This window comes from Cavia porcellus, unplaced genomic scaffold (genome assembly GCF_034190915.1).
Source record: "Cavia porcellus strain 051 isolate PalLab524CR breed Dunkin Hartley unplaced genomic scaffold, mCavPor4.1 scaffold_23, whole genome shotgun sequence".
In the NCBI taxonomy this organism is placed as follows: Eukaryota; Metazoa; Chordata; class Mammalia; order Rodentia; family Caviidae; genus Cavia; species Cavia porcellus.
The window spans coordinates 39,075,249-39,101,328 of NW_026947506.1; the positions used below are offsets into that span (position 1 = coordinate 39,075,249).

A 26,080-nucleotide genomic window follows, 5' to 3' on the forward strand; every position below is an offset into this window, starting at 1 on the left:
ACTTTATCGTTTGTGCTGAGAAGTCTGCTGTGATTCTGATAGGTTTTCCTTTATAAGTGATTTGTCTTTTCTCTCTGACAGCTTTTAATAATCTATTCTTGTGTTGGATCTCTGGGATGGTGACTATTATATGTCTGGGTGTAGTTTTATTTTGGTTATGACTGTTTGGAGTTCTATATGCTTCACTGATCCTGATGTCAGTTTCTGATCTCATGCTTGGGAAATTTTCAGCTATTACTTCTCTAAATATCCTCCTGACATCCTTCATGTTGTCTCCCTCTCTTTCATTAATCCCTATCATTCTTATGTTATTCTTCTTTGCATCGTCTTGCAGTTGTTGAATTGTTGTTTCCTGGTTCCTTGTTATTTTCAAAAGATCTTTCCTTTCCTGTTCACTAGCTGCAATCCTGTCTTCAAGGTCTGAAATTCTATCTTCACTTTCATTAAGGCGGTTTTTACAACTTTCAGTGGAGTTTTTTATTTCCTGTATATCTCTGTGCATCTGCATTATGTATTCTGTTTGTTTCTTATATTGCTCGTCTAGGGATTCTATCTTTTTGTTTAGTTCCTCCAATTTTTTATCTGTGTTTTCTTTAGATATATTTAGAATCTCTTTCATTTCTTTTATCATTTCTTCTTTTATCTGGGAGATTATTTCGAGTTTGAATTTCTTTAAAGCTTCCTGGAGTTGCTTGTCAATTTCAGTGGCTATTGTGTCCGATATATGAGGTGGATGGGATATATTTTCTTCTATATACATCGCTCCTAGGGTTTCTTGAGATGGGCTGGAGGTTTGAGGTTGTAATTTCGTCTTTCTTTTTGTCATTTTCCTATATTTCTGTGTTTCAAGTGTTATTTGAAAGCTTCCTCAGGATCTGTTGAAAATCCCCTTCTATGTTTGGAGCTACTGGGACTCTGGCGCCACGCTACTCCAAGCCATTAGGCCTACAGATCCAGTGGCCCTCCTCTGCCTGCTCAGAACTCCACAGTTCCAGACAAGCTGGGCCTCAGGGACACTGTGCGCCCACCTGCCCCTTGGAAGCTCCACAGTTCTTCAATCGCAGCCGGGTTAGGGTACTCACCACAGGCCGCAGTGCTTCAGGAACCTGTGGACCCTCCCTGGTTGCAGAGATATCCACAGTCCTCCAGACACGCAGAGAGGCGAGTGAGGGCACCCCAGATCTGCCCAGCTCCTCCTCTGCAGACCTATGGCCAGGCGCGGCAGCTAAACAGGCTGGGCTAGGCTGGTAGTGTGGGCCAGCCCACCTATCGGGCGCTCAGCAGGTCTCCAAATGAAGCCGGGAATGGGGAGGCTGATGTGGAAGCCTCAAACCCACCTCTCCCCTTCACTGCACCTGGAAGCCTGAGGGAACTCCAGCAGTCTGGGCGCAGAAATCCAGAGTCCTCCAGACATGCAGAGAGGCCAGTGAGGGCACCCCAGATCTGCCCAGCTCCTCCTCTGCAGACCTATGGCCAGGCGCAGCTGCTAAACAGGCTGGGCTAAGCTGGTAGTGTGGGCCAGCCCACCTATCGGGAGCTCAGCAGGTCTCCAAATGAAGCCGGGAATGGGGAGGCTGATGTGGAAGCCTCAAACCCACCTCTCTCCTTCACTGCACCTGGAAGCCTGAGGGAACTCCAGCAGTCTGGGCGCAGAAATCCAGAGTCCTCCAGACACGCAGAGAGGCCAGTGAGGGCACCCCAGATCTGCCCAGCTCCTCCTCTCTATTTCTCAGCCTTTATTCCTTACCAGCCTGCCTTTTTATGCTGACAAGAAAACTACCAGTCATGAGCCAGGAATTCTAAAGAATCCTTAATTCTAAAGGATTGTTGACCACCCAGGAGGGCCACCTTCTTGTACAGAGGCTTAGCATAAAAATAAGTACTTCCTCATAAGACTGGGGACCTTGACAAAACAAGTGGCTGAAGGATATGAATTGTGTTTGAGGAACAGTTCTCATAAGGCTCAGTTACAGCCACCAGGAGTATAAAGTCAAGCCAGTTATCCAGGGGAAGACTGACAGATTTCACCCACATGCCAAGAGGCTGATGAAACCAATTCCTTTTAGTCCTGATTAACTCCCACCCAGGTTCAATAAAAGCCTTTTCTACACAAACTTAAAAGGCCTGAGAAGTAAAGTCCTTTTCCATGAGATTATCCCAAGGATCAGGGTTCCTCAGAGTCTTCAAAGTAACAATGAGCACACCTTCAAATATTACCCAGACTGTCTCAAAAATGTTGCACATAAGATAGCAGCTTCACTGTGCTTAGCAGCCCAAGTCATCAAGACAGATAAAATAAGCTAATAGGATACTCTAAAGACCTTTGCTTAAGGTGACACAAAAAATAAGGACCTTAAAAACAGCAGATGTATGTCGTCACTGGTAAGTTTACTGAAATTGCAGCATATTCTGTATGGCTGCTTGTGCCTGTTACCAACACTGCCCTGTTTCTGCCTCATAATGGTGTGGCCCAGGGGTAAGGTAATGTCCTGTTCACTAAGCCACATAGGTTGATTAAAATCTGATCTTACTACTTCAGTGTTTGCAGTCTTGGAAATGTTGATTTTATCTCTTAAAATCCTATCAGGAACAAATACCATGTTGTATCAAATGCCAGACTATCAGAAATAAGGATAGGAACAACCTACCTTATAGGGTCATTTAGAGATTCAGGGAAGTAAAACAGGAAGCAATTTCCTGCTGTGTAATGAAAGCTTTTACACGGTGTATTGCTGAAGAATTATGCTTGATTTTTAATTCTCTGGAGGAGGTACTGGGGAGGCTTTCTACAAAGGAGGTGCTATGAATGATGGTCAAGATGGTTCTGTTCTTGAATGCACCAACACTTTCAGGTAGCAAGAGACTGTCCTTCTAAAGAGCTGATATGTGTTAAATTTGCATAAAATCTTTTCATGTCATTCACTATTCAGATGTGGGGACCATAAAGCACCAAATTCTTGGGAATAAAAAGGCATGTTGGCCAGCCTGGGAGAACTCTCTTCCTGGCCTGTGGGCCAGGCCACAGTTCGCTGCTGGATCCAGCTAGTGGGGCCAGTGCAGTGAACCCATCTCAGGCTGGCAGAACTCTCTCCCACACTTGGAACAACATTTGAAGCTCAAAAATATAGGAAAATGATGAAACAAAAGACCAAAATGCAATCTCAAACATCCAGCCAATCCTAAGAAAGCCTAGGAGCCATGTGCATAGAATGAAACACATGCCAAATAACTGAAATACCTGAAATAATAGTAACTGAAATAAAGAAGCAACTCCGGGAAGCTTTAAAGGGATTCAAACTAGAAATAATCTCTCAGGCAAAAGAAGAAATGATAAAACAAATGAAGGAGATGCTGAACATATCTAAAGAAGACACAGTTAAAAAATTGGAGGAACTAAACAAAAAGATAGAATCCCTGGATGAACAATATAAGAAACAAACAGTATACATAAAGCAGATGCAAAGATATATACAGGATATCAAAAACTCCATTGAAAGTTGTAAAAAGCACCTCAATGAACGTGAAGGTAGAAACTCAGACCTCAAAGACAAGATTACAGCCAGTGAACAGGAAAGAAAAGATCTTTTAAAAATAACAAGAAATCAGGAAATAACAATTCAACACCTGAAAGATGACACAAAGAAGCACAACATAAGGTTGATAGGGATAAATGAAAAAGAAGGGGACAACATAAAGGATGTCAAGAGGATATTTAGAGAAGTAATAGCTGAAAATTTCCCAAACACGAGATTGGAAACTGATATCAGGATCAGTGAAGCATATAGAACTCCAAATAGCCATAACCAAAATAAATCTAGACCCAGACATGTAATAATGACCATCCCAGAAATGGAACAAAAGAATAGAATATTAAAACTGTCAGAGAGAAAAGACAGATCACCTATAAAGGAAACCTATAAGAATCACAGCAGACTCCTCAGCACAAACAGTAAAGTCAAGAAGAGCAGGGAGTGAAGTATTTCAGATCCTATAGAAAAATGATTTCCCACCTAGGCTGATGTACCCTGCAAAACTGGCCTTTAAAATCAATGGAGAAATAAGACACTTCCATGACAAAGATCAGCTGAAAAACTTCATGATCACCAAGCCAACCCTGCAAGAATACTGAAAGACAGCCTAGATACATTTAGGAAAAAACCACTAAACAAAGCAGACAATTAAACACAGCAGAAAGATAAAGATACAACAACAGAAAGATAACATGTCAACAATAAACCAATATATAATAGTTCTAACCAGTAATGTAAATGGTCTCAATGCACCAATTAAAAGAAACAGCCTGGCAGAATGGATCAAGAAATAAAATCCTACCATATGCTGTCTACAAGAAACCCATCTAACCCAAAAGGATACTCACAGACTGAAAGTCAAAGGATGGAAAACAATACTTCATGCAACAGGAACCCAAAAAACAAAGCAGGGGTAGCTATTCTGTTTGCAGACAAAGTGAACTTCAAGCGAATAATGATCATAAGGGATAAAGAAGGTCACTACATGCTGGTTAGGGGAAAACTCCAAGAGGAAGAACTAACTATCTTAAATATATATGCACCAAACTCCAGAACACCCAGTTATATAAAACAAGTACTAACAGAAATGAAAAACCAAATTAGCAGTAACACAATTCTAACAGGAGATCTTAACACTCTTAACACACCATTGACACCAATGGACAGATCAACCAGACAGAAAATCAGCAAAGAAATAACAGAACTGAATCACACCTGTGAACAAATAGACTTAATAGACATATACAGAATATGCCACCCAACAACAACAGAATACACATTCTTCTCAGCAGTACATGGGACATTCTCTAAAATAGAACATATATTAACTCACAGAACATATTTAAATAAATGCAAAAGAGTTGAAATTATCCCTTGCGTGCTATCAGACCATAGCACTATGAAGTTAGAAATTAACGATAAAAGATACTGCAAAATTCACACAAACACATGGAAACTAAATAACATACATTTGAGTAATCATTGGGTCACAGAGGAAATTAAAGAAGTTAAACAATACCTATAAGAAAATGAAAATACAGATACAACTTACTGAAATCTGTGGGATGCATGAAAGCCGTCCTCAGAGGAAAATTTATTGCACTGAGTTCCTACATCAGGAAAACAGAATGAATACAAATAAGTAACCTGGCTTAATAGTATCAAGTTTGAGGGTGTAGGCAACCATTTGGAAGGCAATCACATATTCTATTTGACTATTATTTGACTACTATTATTTGACTACTATCTTCTTTGGAATCCTGTAAGCTCTCCAATGTGGTTTTATTGGTCTTATGTACAGTTTTGTTCAATTCTTTTATACTAGCTGATATAGGCTACTCTTTTTTAGGATAACAAGAGGCATAATGGTAACCATTGTTGATCACCTAGTAATCCCCCCCCCTTTTTTTTTTCATTTTATGCTATGTCCTTCCTCCTGATCTAAATGACTCTGTTTTGTTTTGTCACATTGGGTTTTTCTTTGGTCCATCTTGTTTTGTTTTTTTGCTTTTTGGCCTTTTTTTCAATCTTTTTTCTTTTCCTCTTCAAAGAAAAAGTTAAAAAAAACTGTGGAAGTAATGGAAACTAAAATGCGTGATTGTTAGTGTAAAAAAGAGAGGAAGGAAAGTGATCTAAAGGATATAACTGCAAGTTTATTTAAATGTGTAGGATAGAAAACCATATTGCTGAGTTTTTCTTGGATCATTGAACAGAACTTATTGCAATCTCACTGTATTAATCTCCACTTTGTATGCTTTAATTTTGTAATCTGGACAGTTGTTTGTAAGATGACAATGTGTGATCTATTAACTGGCGAACTCTTACTGTATGTTTTTTTTTCTTGAAATTCTGTGTTGCTTCTAGCCTTTTACTGTCTTGCTTCATTTAGTTTTGTTTTTCTCTTTAAATAAAAAAAAAACAAATAAATGACCTGATGCGACTCCTCAAACAGCTAGAAAAACAAAAGCAAGTCAAGCCCTACCAAAATGTTGCTCTTCTGTCTCTATTGGTTTTATCTTTTTGTAATCTTACTGGATTTTATTATATGTGATAGTATAAACAAAAATTGTTATAGGCAAAAAGATAATATAGAAACCATTGTTTGTTTTCTGTTAGCTGGTTCTAAATACCCTACAATGCTTTCACCCACTTGAATGGTTTTACACTGTCTTTACAGGTTTGATGCTATAGTATACAAAGTTATATTCAAATATTTCAAGGAAAAAGACACTATGGCAACTACTATTAAGTCGGGTTATTTGGTGGTGAAGCACTAGGTTGCTGAAACTGTCTTGCTTTGACCTGTATTGTTATGTTGTTATGTTCTCTTTTATCTCAATCTCTCCCTTATTCATTAAAAATTATTTATAATTTTTATTACTTTTTAATTAAGGGGAAAAAATAAAAAATAGCAGGATATATTATAGTAACTTCTTTGATTTACTATTAACTTGATTTGAAGTTCTGTAATACTCCCACTATCTTGTTTTGACTGATTAGACTCTGTTCCATTCTGTATGATAGTATCAAGTTTGAGGGTATAGGCAACTACTTTGAAGGCAATAAGATTCACTATAATGCCCATTCTGGTTTGACTATTATCCTCTTTTGAAGTCCTGTAATGTTTACAATGTTTAGGTTTTATTGGTCTTGTTCTCTACTGTTTAGTTCAAGTTTATAATACCTAATGAGATAGACAATTCTTCTTAAGGAAGCAAGAGGTATTATGGTAACCATTGTTGATAACCTTGTACTCTGTTTTTACATCATGTGCTATGTCTATCCTTGGTTTTGCCTGACAGCTTGGTTTTGTCATATTTTGTTTTATTCTCTTCCAAAAAAAGTAATTAAGAACTATGGGAGTAATAAAACCCAAAATGTGTAAATTTTGTTGTAATAAAGAGAGGGAAAAAAGTGCTCTAAAGGATACAACAGCAAGTGTGTTTAGGGGTGTTAAATAGCTGACCATATTAATGCTTTTGGTTGGATCATTGAACACAACTGTTTGCAGTCTCACTGTTTGAATGTCCACTTTGTATGCTTTGATACTGTGATTTGAGCAACTATCTCTAAGATGATAATATGTAATCTATTAACTAGTGATTTCTTACTGTTTTTTTTGTAGTTCTGTATTACTTGTACTGTTACACCGCTTTGTTTTGTTTTGTGTTTTTCTCTTTTTCCTTTTAAATAAAATTTAAAAAAACAAAGTATCTATGATAGCACGAATAGCTATTTTGAAGAAAGCAACACAACATAAAAGCTAGTGCTGATTTAATATCGTCTTGTTTTGAAGTCCCATCAAGCTGTAGTACATCTGTTTCCACTGGTTTTAACATGTTGCATCTTACTATATTTCACTATGTGCTATAGTATAAACAAAATTCTTTATAGGCAAAGAAATGATATAGAAACCATTGTTTGTTTTCTATTAGCAGGTTCTAAATACTCTGTAATTCTTGCATTCTCCTGAAAGGCTTCACACTGTCTAGATATACTTGATATTATAGCATGCAAAGTTATACTTAAATAATTTCAGAAAACAGGTACTATGGAGACTACTATTATGTTAGATTATCTGGTGGTGAAACACAATGATGCTTGAATTGCTCAGTTCTGCCCTGCGTTGTTCTATTACAATGTCCTCTCTTATCTCAATCTCCCCCTTATTTTTAAATTTATCTATTTTCTCTCATTTTTTAATTAAGGGAAAACTAAATTAAAAAATAATGGGACATATTATAGTAACTTTTTTGTTGTCCTATTAGCCTGACTTGAACCCCAGTATTGCTCTCCCCATCTTGTTCAGTCTGATTATTATATATTCTATTTTGTTTGATAGTATCAAGTTTGACAGTATAGGCAATCACTTTGAAGGCAATAAGATATACTATGATGCCCAATATGGATTAACTATTATCCTTTTTTTTGAAATCCTGTAAGGTCCTCAGTGTAGGTTTTATTGGTTTTGTTCTGTACTGTTTTGATCAATTCTATTATACCTGATGATATAGACAACTCAATTTAAAAATAGCAAGAGGCACAATGGTAACGACTTTTGATCACCTGGTATTCTATTTTTGCATCACGTGCTATGCCCACCCTTCTGTTCTAACTGACTCTGTTTTCTTAGTCACATTTGTTTTTATTCTCTTCAAAAAAGTAGTAAGAACCGTGAGAGTAATAAAACCCTAAAAGTCTAATAGTTACTGTAAAAAAGAGAGGAAAGTAAGGTGGACTAAGGGATATAACTGCAGGTATGTTCGAGACTATAGGATGGAAAACCATATAACTGAGCTTTTGTTGGATCATTGAATGGAACTATCTCCAATTTCACTGTATGAATGTTCACTTTATATGCTTTAATTTAGTGATATGGACAACTGTTTCTGGGAAGATAATATGTAACCTATTAACTGGTGATTTTGTACTGTATATATTTTTTTCTAGAAATACTGTATTATTTGTACCCTTTTACTGCATTGTTTTTTATGTTCTTTTTTTTCTTTTTCTTCTCTCTTTAAATAAAGAAAAGTAAGTAAGACACTCCTGATAAAGTTGTCTTTCAAATGTCCCCTCTCCTAATATTCTCCTCATCACATTGGGGGTTAGGATTTCAATATGTAAATTGTGGGGGAACACAATCATTGTAGCCTTGACCATTGCAAACCTGGAAATTTTTGTGAAAATTTTGTTCCTCTATTGGATGTCTGCCACAAAATAATATTCATGCATCCTGTCAAGCAGTTACAGAGTAGGGACAGCTGGCCATTACTCAGCTTGGTGTATCAAATAGGTATTTTTGAATATGTGCAATCTTTGAAGATTTTTATTCTTTAGATAACTTTGACTTTGCACACTTTGTGTGTCTTAAAAGCAGTTTCCCAATGTCAATAGTTTCCTGTGATTGATAGTCACAGTACACTGAGCTCACAGAGACATTAAAAATCTGGCATGAGAAAAGAAAAAAAAGGGCTTTACAATATTGGATTCTGTAGCAGTAAGTAATCTGCTCTTGGCTTTCCCTCCCTTTACTAAGGATTTTTTTCTTTCTTTCTGAGAGGTCTGTGTTTTATTGCATTCTAGACTTGGACATACTAATAAAAATATATTTTTCTATAAAAAAAGAATTTCAAGAAAAAATATACAGTAAAAAATCACTAGTTAATAGATTACATATTGTCATCTTAGAAATAGTTGTTCAAATTACAAAATTAAAGCATACAAAGTGAACATTCAAACAGTGAGATTGCAAACAGTTCTGTTCAAGGATCCAACAAAAACTTTATAATATGGTTTTCTATCTTACACACTTAAATATACATGCAGTTGTATCCTTTAGATCACTTTCTTTTCCTCTCTTTTTTACAATAACAATTACACATTTTGGATTTTATTACTCCCACAAATTTTATTACTTTTTTTTAAGAGAAAAAAACCAAATGTGACAAAGCAAAACACTCAGCACAGAAGGATGGACATAGTACACGATGTAAAAACAGAATACCAGATGATCAACAATGGTTACTATTATGCCTTTGGCTATCTTAAAAAGAGTTCCCTATATAATCAGGTAAAAACAGATAGTTAAAGGTCAGGGATAAGACACCAAAAGTTCATTCTCTGAGCTTTCAAACTTTAGTCAACTTTCAGAAAGATTTCAAACTTTTATGAACTCATTTGCTACACAGAATATTTGATGCAATTTTGGATTTCTCTACTACTTTTGTCCTATAATGATTTTCAGTGAAATTTTATGTATAAAAAGCCAAATTCCTGGAACTATGGCTGGTGTCTTTTACCTTCATTCAAAGACAGCAGGAGGTAGACTTGCAGGTCTAGGTTCTTAGGGTCCTGTTTGCTCACAGATCAAAGTGTGTCTGTTCTTATGTCCTTTGACACATAATCATTAGCACTCAATTTAGGCTGGAGATGTTTAACTCAAGTAAGGCCTGTGAAGAGTCAACATATAAGGATTCCTATTGGTCAGTAATGTACAGAAAGACAGCAACAAGACCATAGTCAGATGGCAGGCCTAAGGCCAATGGCATTCAAGACTCTAGATCTTGCAAAATAAATGTCTGCCATTTACCAATTACAAGTCTTATGAACTGTGATTTCCACATAAAGTGAATTAAGGCACTAATAATGCTTAGCTTGAGCTGTTTTTCATGACCTATGAATTTCTGAAAATCGTTAAAATTTTGTGATTTCAGTTTTACTACTTTGGCTTATGTCTTTTTAATTCTCTTTTCTTGGCAACTGAAATTCTGATTGTGACATGTCTGAGTTATTTTGGTATTCTGGCTTTCTGCTGTTACCATTTATCCATTAAATGCAAAATGAAGTACTGGCTAAAGAGAATGTATATACTGGTTGTGTGGAGACATCTTGTTTCTTGAGAATTTGTAACTGCTTGCACTGATAGGGCTTTCAGTGGCTTTGAAGGAAATATTGTGTCATATGATGAAGACCAAAGCAGCACTGATAGAAATGTCCCCTGAGAAGTACATAAGCATGTCGCTATCTCACTCGAGAGTCACAAGGTCTCTCTGAGACCATTTCTCCTTAATTCAATCTTTTGGGAAACTGTGTTCACATCTCTGTTTCCCCATGTGTAAATGGGGTTGAAAGCAATCTCAGCATTATTACTCATCTCACTGATTTAATGAACATATCCACTGAGAGAGATGTGAGAGGATAATGAAAATGTTTTGTGCTGTGAGGATATTTATCTCAACTATGAGGATACACAGAAGGATGAAAAGGAAAGTAAGCAATCATGATAAAGTCTTCATTCTCCTTCTTTTGCCATAAAATGCCATCAGGGCTTGCCTGTCAGGGAAAGTGAGGAAGAATGGACATACCCATTACCTCACCCCTGATTTGATTGATGAGCTTTCCTGGAATTCTCATGTTTTCCCTGTGTTGAGAAGCAGAGATGCAGTCACTGTCTTTTCAGAATGCCTGGACCAGTGTGCCTCTCTCTCTATCATCTCATGTGATGTGGGCAATTCTGAGACTCTCTCAAAATGGAAGACAGTGATATTCAGCGATAGGTAACTTGAGGTGAAATCGTAGTTGTGCTAGAAAGAGCTATGTAAGGTTTGCATGGTTGAGTTGGGCTTTCTGGGGTTTCATGCACTCACTTCTAAAATTCAAAAAATTTATTTTTCTGTTTTTCCTTTAAAGAAAGAGAAACAATGAAACAATGGTATGAAATTTCAAAATAAGTTTACAGGAAGTACCACATTGGCACATTGCTTATCTTCAAAGTAGTGTTATCTTCAAAGTAGTTGCTCATATTACAAGATATAAGTATGAAAGATTGATGAAACAATATAGGCACAAATCTTTCTTTTCAGTGAACTAATACCAATTGTTAGTACAACTATCTTAAATAGTTTATATATTTTTTTCCTTTTCCCTTCCTTCTTTCTTCCTTTGCCCCATCCCAGTTCCCCTTTCATTTTGAACAGTTTCTTCTCACTTCACAATATCTAGTGTACATTTGGAATCTTATTTACTTTTTGAGTTTAAAGTTCAATTTGCAATGATACCTTTTTCTCAGGGTTGTTGCATGGATTATATCAGCCACCAATGTAGGACACAAGGCGGGAAAGTTTAAGGTGGGAAAGATACTTAGAACAATTGCTATCAGCCATCATTAGCTACAGCAATTTCATTATGTGGATATCAGTACTGCATGTCAAGTTGAGATTAATATCTGGATTAGTCGTCTTTGTGTTTGTTTCTTTGCAGTCCTGTTTTGGAATGCAGTCTACAATTCAGAGCTCAAGGTCATTATACTGTTCTTTTCTGAGATCAACTTTCTTTCTCCTTGTGTTTACTGCTGTTATGGATTAAGAACTGGTGGTCAACTTAATACCAGCTGGATTACATCAGCATGGCACTGAGTGAAGACGTTCCACCTGAGAAAAAGTTGCCAGGATAAATAGCTGGAGAAGGGAGGTGTTGAGGGGTTAATGCAGTATTGTGTTGAGGCATTGTGGGTTCTCCTATGAGTTGCTGTTTGAGCTGTTGGTTCTCCTGAAGAAGCTTTGGTCCTCACATCAAGCATTGCTTCCCGTCTCTGTAGGGGAAGACATGTGCCGCTGGTCTCCAGGATGAACTTTGTCTTGCTGGCTTCCTGGCATGTACCTGACTGTGTTTGTCATTGGAGGAGCTTGGGGCCTCCGTGTCACTAAAGATGGCTGTTGTGCCCTTCAGGACATCCCTGGTCTTTTTTTTTAATTATTTTTTAAATTTTATTTAAAGAAAGACTAAACAAAACAGAAAATAGGTAGAAATAATACATAAGTTCAGAGAAAAAAATAAACAGTAAGAAATCACTAGTTGATGTTTGCATATTTTCATTTTACAAATAGTTGTTCAAGGTACAAAAATGGAACATGTAAAGTAGTAATTCAAACAGTGAGACTGCAAACAGTTCTGTTCAACTGTCCAACAAAAACTTAGTAACATGGTTGTCAGTCCTATACACTTAAACATACATGCAGTTATCCATATCTTTTTTTTATTTAAAGAGAAAGACAAAACTAAATGAAGCAAGACAGTAAAAGGCTAGACGTAATACAGAATTTCAAGAGAAAAAATATACAGTAAGAGTTCACCAGTTAATAGATCACACATTGTCATCTTACAAATAACTGTCCAGATTACATAATTAAAGCATACAAAGTGGAGATTAACACAGTGAGACTGCAGTCAGTTCTGTTCAATGATCCAAGAAAAACTCAGCAATATGGTTCTCTATCCTACACATTTAAATAAACTTGCAGTTATATCCTTTAGATCACTTTTCTTCCTCTTTTTTACGCTAACAATCACACCTTTTAGTTTCCATTACTTCCACAGTTTTTTTAACTTTTTCTTTGAAGGGGAAAAGAAAAAAGATTGAAAAAAAGGCCAAAAAACAAAAAACAAAACAAGACAGACCAAAGAAAAACCCAATGTGACAAAGCAAAACAGAGTCAGTTAGATCAGAGGGATGGACATAGCATAAAATGAAAAAAAAAGGGGGGGATTACTAGGTGATCAACAATGGTTACCATTATGCCTCTTGTTATCCTAAAAAGAGTAGCCTATATCAGCTAGTATAAAAGAATTGAACAAAACTGTACATAAGACCAATAAAACTACATTGGAGAGCTTGCAGGATTCCAAAGAAGATAATAGTCAAATAATAATGGGCATCATAGAATATCTGATTGCCTTCCAAATGGTTGCCTATACCCTCAAACTTGATACTATTAAGCAAAACAGAATATAATAAAATCAATCAGAACAAGCGGTGGAGAACACTACAGGGGTTCACATCAGGTTAATAGGGACATGAGTGTGACTTCTCAGCTCCAGTATAGAACCCTCATCCCACCAGCACAGCTCCTTCACCCTGCTGGCATGGACTTGCTGGTTTCCACTGCTAACCTTTGGGCCTTCCCGGCACAGATCCGTAAAAGAGACTGGCGTGAGTCATTCTTGCAGGCTCTAGACTTCCGGCTGGACTCATGGGAGGCATTGTCATGAGCTCTGAGTTTTTATGTGGACCCATGTGGGACATTGCTGTGGGATTTAGGCTCTTGACTAAATAACCTATGTCTTTGGTCTGCATTTTCTTGTGTTAACTGCCAGTGACCATTATAAAAATAATGTTATAAACTCCATGTCCTGATTCTAATTGTTCTCTCTGCACAGCCCTTGACTACAACAACTGCATTCTGAAACTAAGCTACTGCCTGAACTGGAGAACCTGGGAGATTATAAGTGATATCCAAGTTAGGAAGAATAAGAAGTTAAGTCAATTTGTCCTACTAACTGAAAAGTGATTAATGTTTGAGAGATGCAGACATTCCTGAAATGCTATTTGGGTTTCAATAAAGGAACACAAAGTTATCTCAGGTCAACTCAGCTCAGTTTTCATGATGGACATGTACTCACACTTTGCATCCATCAAATAAGCCTGTTGATCCAGCTGTCTTGATATCTTTTAAATGAGGAGAGAATTGAGTCACAGAAAGAAATATCTTTGAGACTTTGTAAAAGTTTTTCACAAATTTATTCCAATTTGTCATTCAGTGTTTATTATATATTTGTATCTTTAGTGTCCTTCTTGCTTGTAAAATATCAATATTATGAAGATGGTAAGTAATCTCAGCATTGCTTATCTCACCAACTTAATGAACATATCCACAGAGGAAACTATGTGGGAAGAGAGTGCTTTCTTTGTAGAGATTCTATGGATATGCAAAAGTACACTTCAATCTGAGTTCATTTGTATTTCACTAACTCTACCAAGGCTACTACCAATGTAAAATTGTATGTGACACCAGCTGACAACTGTTACCAAATCTACAACTGGCAGCCTGACACTTGTCCTTGAATCATTGTATGTGTGGACAAATAAATGTGTTCATTTATATATACAGAGAGTCCACTGTATATTCCATCAGATGTCTCCTGAATAAATACTGTCACATGCCAAGATGAGCTGTTCAACAAGCTCCCCTGCACAGATGTGGTTGAAATTGTGAACAAATATTTTACCTATGGCATGTCCACCTACACAGAATAGTGTTCAGAAGCCACAGAAAAATCACAAGTGGGAAGTGTTGATGAATGATAATGGCTAATTTTTGGGCTTACTGACAAGACTCACTGAGTGTTTTCTTACTTTCTAAAGACTATGAACATAAAGGAAGTCAATGGTAAGGTGTGCATGACTGTCCACTGCTAAATCTGATAAACACTTAACTCTGTTAGCTAAGTTGATGAGCACCTATAAATTCTGGCAGAGTGTGATTCCAGAGAATGAAGCAAAAAAGTATATAATCACAGACCAATTTTCTCCTATTTCTCTAAGGAATAGTGACATATCAGTGGGTAATACGTGGTTTATATTATTGGCAATGTTGTGCTCTGTTGAGTGAAGTAAAAACAGAAACAAGCAATGGTGAAATTAAGTGGAAAGGACAACAAAAGTAGTGTGGAGGAGAAATATAATTTGCCCAGAGGAAAAAAAATAGCTTTATTCAATAGAAGAAAATGGTGATAAAAAACTACTAGAAGTGGATTTTGCCCAAAGTTAAAGATAGCTAGGAGTCTAGAATTGGACTCAGAAGATTTTAAGATGAGGAAATTCCTTGGATAAAGATCTATAGATAAAACTTGTTTAGAATGATTAAAGGTGCATATTGCAAAATGTGGAGAGCAGTGGAGATAAGGGTAGGTTGGAAAATATTTACTTTCCACAAGTTCATTGGAGATTCCCATGAGAGTGAACATTCTGTACTTTGTTTATATGATGGTATTATACATAAGCTAAAGTCAAAGAAATTCAGAACGAGGTGTGATTGTTTCATTGTCAATTGCCAAGCTGAAATGGGAACTGGACTCCTTTAAAGCTGGTGATGAAAGAGGAACTCTCCTGCACTGTTGGTGGGAGTGTAGACTAGTGCAACCATTGTGGAGGTCAGTCTGGAGATTTCTTAGAAAGCTGGAACTGGAAGCCCCATTTGACCCAGCTATTCCACTTCTAGGCATATTCCCAGAAGAGCTGAAAGCATCATCCCACAGTGATATATGTGCACCCATGTTTATAGCAGCACAATTTGTAATAGCCAGATCTTGGAAACAACCTAAGTATCCATCAACTGAGGAATGGATAAAAAAGTTGTGGTATTTTTATACAATGGAGTACTACTCAGCTATAAAGAATGATCACATTGAGACATTTATAAATAAATGGATGCAGGTTGAGACCATACTCATAAGTGAAATAAATCAAACTCACATGTATAAATACCAAATAGTTTCCTAGAGTAAGTAATTATAAGAATACATAAAAGTACATGGTAATCATGATTCCCAATCACACTGGTTTGAAGCCATATAATATTTTTACTCATTAATTGGAATGGTTTTAATCTGGGTTGTTTTATATTATTGTCTGTGATACTATGAATAGCTATTTTGAAGAAAATAAGACAGTGTGATAGCTGGTGCTGATTTAATACATCCTGTTTTGAAGCCCCATCAAGTTGTTATTCATCTGTTTCCATTAGTTTTAGCATGTTGTATCTTCTCATATTTTAATGTATGCAATAGTATAAGCAAAATTTTTTATAGGCAAAGAGATAACATAGAAACTGTTATGTTACATAGAAACATAGAAATGTTCGGTTTCTGTTAGCTGGTTCTAAATACCCTGCCATACTTTCATTCTCTTAAATGGTTTCACATTGTCTTGATAAGTTTGATTATAGTATACGAAGTTAGACTCAAATATTTCAAGGAAAGAAACATTATGGTAACTACTATTAATGTCAGGCTATCTGGTGGTGAAACACAATGATGCTTAAATTGTTTGGTTCTGACCTGTGTTGTTCTATTGATATGCTCTTTTTTATCTCAATCTCCCCCCACCCCTTTTTTTCTTTTTTTAAAAAATTAATTTATTTCTTAGGATCTTTTAATTAAGGGAAAACTAAATTTAAAATAGTGGAATATATTATAGTAACTCTTTTGTTTTCCTATTAACCTGACTTGAACCCTTGTATTGTTCTCCACATCTTGTTCTGATTGATTTTATTATATTCTGTTTTGTTTAATAGTATCAAATTTGAGGGTATAAGCAACCATTTTGAAGGAAACCAGTTACTCTATGATGCCCATTATGGTTTGACTATTATCTTCTTCGGAAGTCCTGTAAGGTCTCCAATGTGGGTTTTATTGGTCTTGTTCTGTACTGTTTTGTTCAATTCTTTTATACCAGCTGATATAGGCACCTCTTTTTAGGATAACAAAAGGCATAATGGTAACCATTGTTCATCACCTAGTGATCTCTTTTTGCATTATATACTATGTCCATCCTCCTGTTCTGACTGACTCTGTTTTGCTTTGTCACATTGGGGTTATTTGTTCTGTTTTGTTTTGTCTTGTTTCTTGTTTTATGTTTTTTTTTCTTTTCCTCTTCAAAGAAAAAGTTATAAGAATTGTGGGAGTAATGGAACCCAAAATGTGTTGTTGTTAGCATAAAAAATGGAGGAAAGAAAGTGATCTAAAGGATATAACTGCAAGTGTATTTAAGTGTGTAGGATAGAAAATCATATTACTGAGTTTTTGTTGGATCGTTGAACAGAACTGTCTGCAATCTCACTGTATTAATGTCCACTTTGTATGCTTTAACTTTGTAACTTGCACAACTGTTTCTGAGATGACAATATGTAATCTATTGACTTACTGAAATCTTACTGTACATTTTTTCTCTTGAAATTCTGTATTACTTGTAGCCTTTTACTGTCTTGCTTTGTTTTGTTTTGTTTTTCTCTTTAAATAAAAAAAAATGCTGGTGTTGCCCAAGAGGACATTTTACTGGCTGGAGGTCTTGTCCCACCTACTTTCTCAGAACATTTACATTCCACATTTTCTCACTGCTTTTCAAATAGTAGAGGTCTGCTGGGTCTCCTGGAAAATTTAAAGGCAAATTTGGAGTAAAATTGACAATGGACTTGATCTGGAACTTTTCCATGGAAACCTGGGTTTTTCTGGTTCTCTGTCTCCTGCTTCTCTATGTGTGAGTAAATGTCTATGCTCCTTTTCTCTCTTCTCCTATTTCCCAATGCTGACATTTTGAACATCCTCCTCTCATTTCTGTATTTCTGTGTCTACAATGGGATGGATAAGAATGTTCCTAGTGTAACATTATTGACTCTCATTTGAATCTAGAATAATGAATCATAAGTTTACAGGCTACTGACACCATGTGAAGCAGTAATTTCACTTCTATTCAAAGCTTAAAATTCTAGAACAGATGGTTTATGATGTACCTGTCCCAGAAACTTTGCCTTGCTTATTCTGTCTTTTGGAAGAGAAGAGTGGAAGTCTTGTACCCCATGGCTTTGGGTGTTTCCTTTCCGTTCTGTCCTTAATCCACAGAATCCTGTACACAGTGCTGATTCTTGTGCAACCCAGATTTCACAGGCAGTTCTGAACATACCTTTCCCTCTTTTAGAGTTTACTTTGACAACACATACACTTTTTGCCCTTATCTATGACCCTCCTTTGGGACTCTCCTTCCTACATCTCAATGGCTCCAAATAGAAGTAACCACGACTACTTAATTTTAAATGAAATGTTTCTAGACTGAAGCACTAAATCTCTATACAAACCTTGGAGAAATTCAAAAGCCCATTTGTTTCTTCCAGAAGTACACTTTGAGTATCCTTCACACAACTGGTCTTTCATGCAGTATTTTGGCTCCATTCTATGACATTTTATGAGATTTATGAGACATGCAAAGAATATTTTACAACTATATTGCTTCATACCATCCCTCTCCAGGAGGAAAAATGTGCATTTTTTAAAAATCATTTTTAAAAAATCACTCATAAGCACCTGCCTTGCAAGCAGGTAGTCGTGAGTTCAATCCCCGGTACTGATAAAAATGAAAAAGACAAAAAAAAAAAATCACTCAATTATAAAATGGTCACTTATTTTATGTTGCATAATATGATCATTGCTATTAATAAGAAGGTTCATAAACTCTAGAAGGTCCTATCTCCTGTACTGGTAAACACTATGGCATATTAAAAAATTTTATACATAGCATAATTTTATCCACATTTTTTCTTTTCTGCTATGGGGTAATTTGTAAGCCTAGAAATTCTGTGGTAATGTGATGGCCTGTAGCCTCTTTCTTAGTCTCTCTTGTTTGTACTGTCTGTCTTCTGTCACTCATACTGGAAAGGAATGCTTTGCAAGATCCAAAAATTCTGTCAGTGAGTATCTAGACATGGCATATCAGAATGTATTGCCCTGGAATGTACCTGACTATTGGATTCTGTACAGATACAATGGAATTAAAGCATCAATATGCTAATAATGATGTTATGATTCAGCTTTATAAACAGTAAGACTTCTTGTCGCTAAACTAATGAGTTGCATCAGCTTGTTGCCCACATCCACTGAGGAGAGGAACAGTCTCCATATGTATCCGTTAGTTATTCATTCTCCCACATAGTTTCTTGAAGGTAACATAACCTTCTTTATATCTAAAATCAATAAGATTGCTCGCAATAGATACTTTGGTGTCTCTCAATCATTTATACTACTTTGAGACCAGTGGAGGCTTGAACTCTTCTGTCACTCTGTAGCAAGAAAAGCATTATGGCTATTACCAGGTTTTTCTGGGAAGACAGGTTTAAAAAAGACCAGATACTAAAGGAAAAGCATGGCCCATGGAAAAATTAAAACATCTAAATAAATTGTGAATACAATGTCATTACAGAATCTCCATCACCATGTGTCTCTGATTAGATAGATTTACATGAGATTTTGGTATGAAGGAGAAATAATTGACTTTTCCTTAGAATGCATGTATACATCTTCCTCATGGAAATGCAGTTTTCCTAATTAATATCAGCAAAATAAATATCCTGGAAAAATTCCAGTGTTACCCTTATGGGGGCACTCAAATTTGTGTGAATTTATCAGTATTAACTGTAGGCTTGAGGGCATACAACCGATTGATTTAACTAATTTTTGTCAGTTTTACAAGGTCTCTGTGGAGGTGTCACAGGAGATAGTAGGTGAATGTACTATTTTTACTTGCAGGTTTACAGTTATTTATCATACGTGTAATACCTTTTGCCTTGACAAAGTTCCTAAATCAGTGACAGGTATACTATTATGTATGTAAAGTTTCCAACATGTTGACCTGGATTTCTATTTAATTTTTTTAGATATGGGACCTACACATATGGACATTTTAAGAAGCTGGGAATTCCTGGTCCAAAACCTCTGCCTTTTTTAGGGAATGTATTGTCCTATGCCCAGGTGAGTTGCATTTGTGGATTTTTGTTTTCTTCTGACTGACAACAGTGGCCTAGTTCTATTTATAAAATTGGTCTTTTAGGGGCTGGGGATTTAGCTCAGTGGCATAAGCACCTGCCTTGCAAGTAGGCAGTCGTGAGTTCAATCCCCAGTGCCAATAAAAATGAAAAAGACAAAAAAAATTGGTCTTTCAAAGAAAATTCTGAAGTTTCTGACTTCCAGAAACTCTATGGATAATGCTGCAAGTAGAGCTAAGTTTTCCCTGAGTCTGTATTCAACACTGTGGAGTCTGGGGTTTGCCTCAATAACAACAAAAATCTCTGGCAGATCAACAATGGATGGTCAGGACATAGAATTCAGATGATGTGAGCATTGAAGGGGTACTTTTATCTTTGCCTGATACATATTTTTTGAAATATCTGTTGTAACATGAGCATTAGAGAACTGCTCACAAAGGGTACCTTGTAGTAGATCATGTACGTATACATCACATATTCAAATTTTCCTGCTCACACCAGAGTTCATGAGTAGCATTTCCTTTTCTTTTTACTGAATAATTTAAATTCACATGGGTGCCTTACCAGAAGAAATATTGGATTTTACAGCACAGAAGTGCAAACTGAGAACTAGTATTTAATTTGCTATGTCTATAAGTAGATGTGGCATTTGCCCCATCATCCTATGTTGAGCTGAAGCACTGACTCATTTTCTCAACTGATAACATGCTTAAGGAACATAAAAATGGCTAGAATAAATGAGATCAATTCAGTGCTTCCTAATTCCACCAATATTCTAGAGAAAGGAGATGAGACCTATAAAAATAGTAAATAAAGAGTGAAAAGACTGCACATCTAAGGAAAACTCATTCACTGTGCCCATGGAGAGGATGATGAAGAGCTCAATAATTATATTTTTAATATTTGAGATCGTTTAGAAACACTAAATCTACTGGAGGACAAGGTAGATAGAAATTTTGCAGACATAGCAGTAGACAGAGACATCATGAACAAAATAAAAATCACATGAGAAAAATACAAGGAATAAACACCTTGGACCTCATATTACTAAAAAGTTTTTTTCGCTTGAAAAACCACAAACAATGTGAAAACAAAACTCACAGAATAGGAAAGAATTTTAGCCAACAATCACTCAGACAAAGGGCTTATCTGCCGAACATATAAAGAACTGAAAAACAGCAGTACTCCCAAATTCAAAGATCCTCTCCAAACATGGGCATTGGAGATGAACACACATTTCTCAGATGGAGATATACAAATGGCAAATAAGTATGTGAAGAAATGCTCACCATCACTGGTCATTTGAGAAGTACAAATTAAAACAACTCTAAGATAGCATCTCACTCTGGAAAGAATGATTGCCATCAAGAAATTAACTGATGGCAAATGTTGATGAAACTATGAGGAAAAAGGAACACTTCTCCACTGTTGGTGGGAGTGTAGCCTGGTACTACCATTGTCAAAATCAGTATGGAGATTTCTTAACAAACTAGGATTGGCAGTTCCATTCAATCCAGTTATTCACCTCCTGAGTGTTTTCCCAGAAAATCTGAATATTACATCACAGTGATACATGTGCACTCATGTTTGCAGCAGCAAATGTTGAAACAACCAGAATGTCCATTAATCAGAGACTGGATGAAAAAGATGTGGGTTTTTTTGCAATGGAATATGACTCAGCTATTAAAAAGATGATCTCGAGACTTTTATAGGTAAATGGAGGCAAATTAAGACTATCCTCATAGGCTCCCTGGAACATGGCAGACAGATAGCAGCAGCTATGCAGGCTCTCTGCAAGACCCAGCTTAGAATCCAGGAATGGTGTGGAGTGAGGAATCCTAACCAAGAGGAGATATACCCTGCTGACCCAAGAACAAACTGGGCTGAGAGATACCAACTGGGAATGCAATCCTGCTGCTATAACAGGAACAGATAAAGCCTGAGCATGGAAGCTGGAGCCCCCACCATTGGAAGCCATGATTTGGGTTTCCTGCCGCCACAGCTGCATCTGAATCAGCTCGGCAGGGAGAAAGAAGTGAAAGCTCTGAGAACAGGAATCGGTGAACGGAGTTGAGAGTGGAATGGGTGGGGAGCCATACATCGACCTTCAGTGAGCGAGGGAAACTGGGACTCTTCCACAGTCTAGGAGGCTCCAACAGAGGACATTCTGGGACCAGGAAGACTTGCCGGAATAGGGCGCTGTAGTGACTTCAGTTACATATCCCCCTCTCAAGCAGGATTGGTGAGCAGTGCCTACCCTACATGATGCTGCTGGCTGAGACCCAGTAGGCTAGCACAACACAGGTCTCCGTGCCTGGAGGTGCACCCTAGTGGTGAAACCTTAGGTAGGTTTACCTGGAGGGGGGGGCCTCGAATAGGCTGCCTGGTCAGTAACTCCCTGGTGCGTTGCAGTGGGCGGGAACACTTAGCTGGTGCAATTCAGTCAGACTGTGGCCAACAGGGAAGGAAGCTGGGCCTCTTATATATGCTTGCATATATAAGGAACATGGGAGAGGATAGAGAATAAGAATATGGGAAGAGGGAGCAACAAGAAAGGCTCCTCAGCCCCCATCCTGAGAAACAGGCAATAGCAGACACGCCACCAATAAACATAAAAGGCTATCTCCAGTGCCTCATAGACGAGTTCAGGAATGAAGTTATTAATGACCTGAAGCAAGACATAAACAAAATAGTTAGAGAACTGCTAAGCACCACCCAAGAAAAAGCAGATGGTGAAATGGAAGAACAGAAAAAGAGGGGAGAATTGTTTGATGGAGAAAATAGAGAAAACATAGAATACATGAAGCAGGTTCAAAGAGATTACCAGGAAACTAAAAGCTCTATCGAAAACTGGCATAACAGCTTGAAAGAAACTAAGGATAGATTATCTGAACTGGAGGACAGATTTGTAATGTGGGAGCATAAAATGAAAAACTTCTTAAAATAACAAAGAAACAAACAGCAACAATACAAAGACTAGAAGATGATAAGAAGATCTCTAACTTAAGAACATAAAAGAAGAGGTAGGGACACAAACAAATGAACTACAAAAGCTACTCGCAGAAATAATCCAGGAGAATTTTCCTAATTTAGCAAAGGGTAAAAATACTCAGATGTATGAAGCATACAGGACACCAGCCAGCTACAACCCAAACAGAGCTATACCCAGAGATATAATAATTAAAATACCAAAAATCCAATATAAGAAAAAAATATTAGAAGCCGTCAGAGATAAGAAACAGAACACTTACAAGGGAACATCCATCAGAATTACAGCAGACTTCTTGGCACAAACCATCAAATAACAAAGATTGTGGGGGAAAATAATTCAAGCTTTGAAATATAATAACCTCCAGCCAAGATTGAGATATCCTGCACAACTATCCCTGGAAATTGATGGAAAAACAAGGTACTTTCAGGAAAAAGAAGAACTAGGGGAATATGCAGCCACCAATTCAACTCTACAGAGAATACTGCAGGATATTCTAAAAAAGAAAAATATGAAGAATCCAGAAATGTGGCTAAGAGGCCACAATGAATGGAGCAGAAAACAAAATGAAGAAGACAAACTGACAACTAATGACAGAAACAGAGCTCAAGAGAAATGAGGCAGAGAAGATTAGATGATAGGAACAGCTGTCTTGGAGAAAATGATGTCATAATAGGCAGTGCTGATTTGGTATCATCTTATTTTGAAGTTCTATCAAGCTTTTGTTCTTCTGTCTCCATAGGTCTTAACATGTGTATCTTATTGGATTTTATTATATGTGATAGTATAAACAAAAACTTTTATAGACAAGGAGATTATACAGAAACCATAGTTCATTATCTGTTAGTTGATTCTAAATACCCTGTAATACTGTCATTCTCTCGAATGGTTTCGCATTGTTTTGATATATTTGATGCTAGAGTATATGAAGTTATACTCAAAGATTTCAAGGAAAGAGACAATATGGTAACTACTTTTATGTCGGGATTATCTTGTGGTGAAACACTAATTTGCTTAAATGGTTATGTTTTGATCTGCACTGTTTAGTTGTTATGCCCTCTTTTATCTCAATTTCCATTTTATTATATCCTTTTTTATTTTTATCCTTTTAATTAAGGGAAAAATAAATAAGAAATAGCAGGATATGTTATAGTAACCCACTTTGATTTTCTATTAACTTGATTTGAAGCCCTGTATTGCTCTCGCCATCTTGTTTTTACTGATGTTCCTCTATTCTGCTTTGCTTGATAGTACCAGGTTTAAAAGTTTAGGCAACAACTGTGAAGATAGTGGGATTCATTATGACGCCCATACTGGTTGACTATTATCTACTTTTGAAGACCTGTAATGTTTCCAATGTTTTGGTTTTGTTGGTTTCGTTCTTTACTGTTTTGTTCAATTTTATTATAACTGATGATATAGGCAATTCTATTTGAGATAGCGGGAGGCATTATGGTAACCATTGTTCATCACCTTGTATTATGTTTTTACATTATCTATTATGTTCACCCTTCTGATTTAACCAATTCTGTTCTGTTAAGTCACATTTGGTTTTACTCTCTTCCAAAAAAAGTAATAAGAACTGTGGGAGCAATAAAACCCAAAATGTGTAATAGTGATTGGACAAAAGAGAGGAAAAGTGCTCTAAGTGGTATAACTGCATGTAATTTTAAGTGTATAAGATAGACAATATCACTGAGTTTTGTTGGATCATTGAACAGAACTCTTTGCAGTCTCACTGTTTGAATGTCCACTTTATATGCTTTAATTTTGTAACTTGAACAAATATTTCTAAGATGACAATATGTAATCCATTAACTAGTGATTTCCTACTGTTTATTTTTTTCTGAAATTCTGTATAACTTGTACCCTTTTTCTGATGTTTTTCCTTTTTCTCCTTAAATAAAAAAGAGACTATCCTCATAAGTGAAATAAGTTATACTCATATTTGTAAATCTTGTATTGTCTTTCTAGTGTAAAAATTAATAATAGTAATAATTATAATAAACTGAAAGACTAATAAGATCAAAAATATATAATAGATATTATAATAATGTATGGGGGAAAAAGTGCTAAAAAGGAAAGGACTATTTGTAGATATATATATATATATAACAGTATGTATGTCTAAGTGTGAAAGATAGAGAACCATATTACTAAGTTTTTGGTAGTTCATCAAACAGAATAGTTTGTGCTATCATTGTTTTCATTGTTCATTATTTATGCTTTCATTTTGTAACTTAAACAACTACTTCTAAGATAACAATATGTGGTATATCAACTAGAGATGATTTCTTAATGTTATTTTTTGAAATTCTATTTCATTTCTACCCTTTTGTTTTGTTTTACATTTTTTAGATAAAAAATTTTTCCCATTTTCTGGATTTTCTTTTCACTCTGTTAGTAATTTTTTGGAAATGCAAAAATTGTTTAATAAGATGATATCCTAGCCATAAATTCTTTGAATGACTTTCCATATATTTTATGTTTTGTTCATGAACCCTCTGCCTACATCTATGTCATCAGGATTTCTATCTACTTTGTTTTCCAGCAGTTTAAAATGTTTCTGGTTTAATATTTGAATCCTAATCCATTTTGACTTTAGTTTAGTGCAAGGTGATAGTCATGTGTCTAGTTTTAGTCTTTGACATGTAGAAAGCCAGTTTTTCCAAGCACCATGTATTGAAGAGGCTTTCTTCCAGTGACTATGTTTGGTACTTTTGTCAAAGACAAGGTGGCTGCATGTGTGTATAGTTGTGTCTGCATCCTCCAGTCTCTTCCACTGTTTCTAAGTTCTGTTGTGTTGTTTTGTTTTTACCATTACCATGCTTATCTCATCACAGTAGCTTTTTAGTATAATGTCAAGTCAGAGGTTATAATGCCTCCAGCCTTGGCTTTGTTGCCCAGAAATGCATTTGCTTTTTTGTTCTCTTCTGTTTCCACATGAATTTTAGGAATGTTTTCTCTAGATCTGTGAGGTGTATTCATGGTATTTTGATCAGAATTACATTAAATCTGTATAACATTTTTGGGAGTATGATCAGTTTCATTATGTTGGTTCTTCCTATCTAAAAGCAAGGGATAGCTTTCCATTTTCTGAGATCTTTTCTGATCTCTTTTTTCAGAGTACTGTAATTTTCAGTATATTAGATCTTTTACTTCCTTTATTCAAACAAATCCTTGACATTTTT

General features: G+C 36.2%; 1 protein-coding gene across 2 annotated transcripts in view; it reads left to right on the top strand.

The window, feature by feature from the left end:
* The first annotated feature begins 17,480 nt into the window (after positions 1 to 17,480).
* Positions 17,481 to 26,080, top strand: part of LOC134472502 (cytochrome P450 3A14-like) — a 55,557-nt gene continuing 46,957 nt past the window's right edge. For both annotated transcript variants that reach the window (XM_063234187.1, XM_063234189.1), the window contains exons 1-2: positions 17,481 to 17,625; positions 19,793 to 19,886. In XM_063234187.1, the coding sequence (XP_063090257.1) occupies positions 17,555 to 17,625; positions 19,793 to 19,886 (165 nt within the window). In that variant the 5' untranslated portion in view covers positions 17,481 to 17,554. The remainder of the gene's footprint in view (positions 17,626 to 19,792; positions 19,887 to 26,080) is intronic.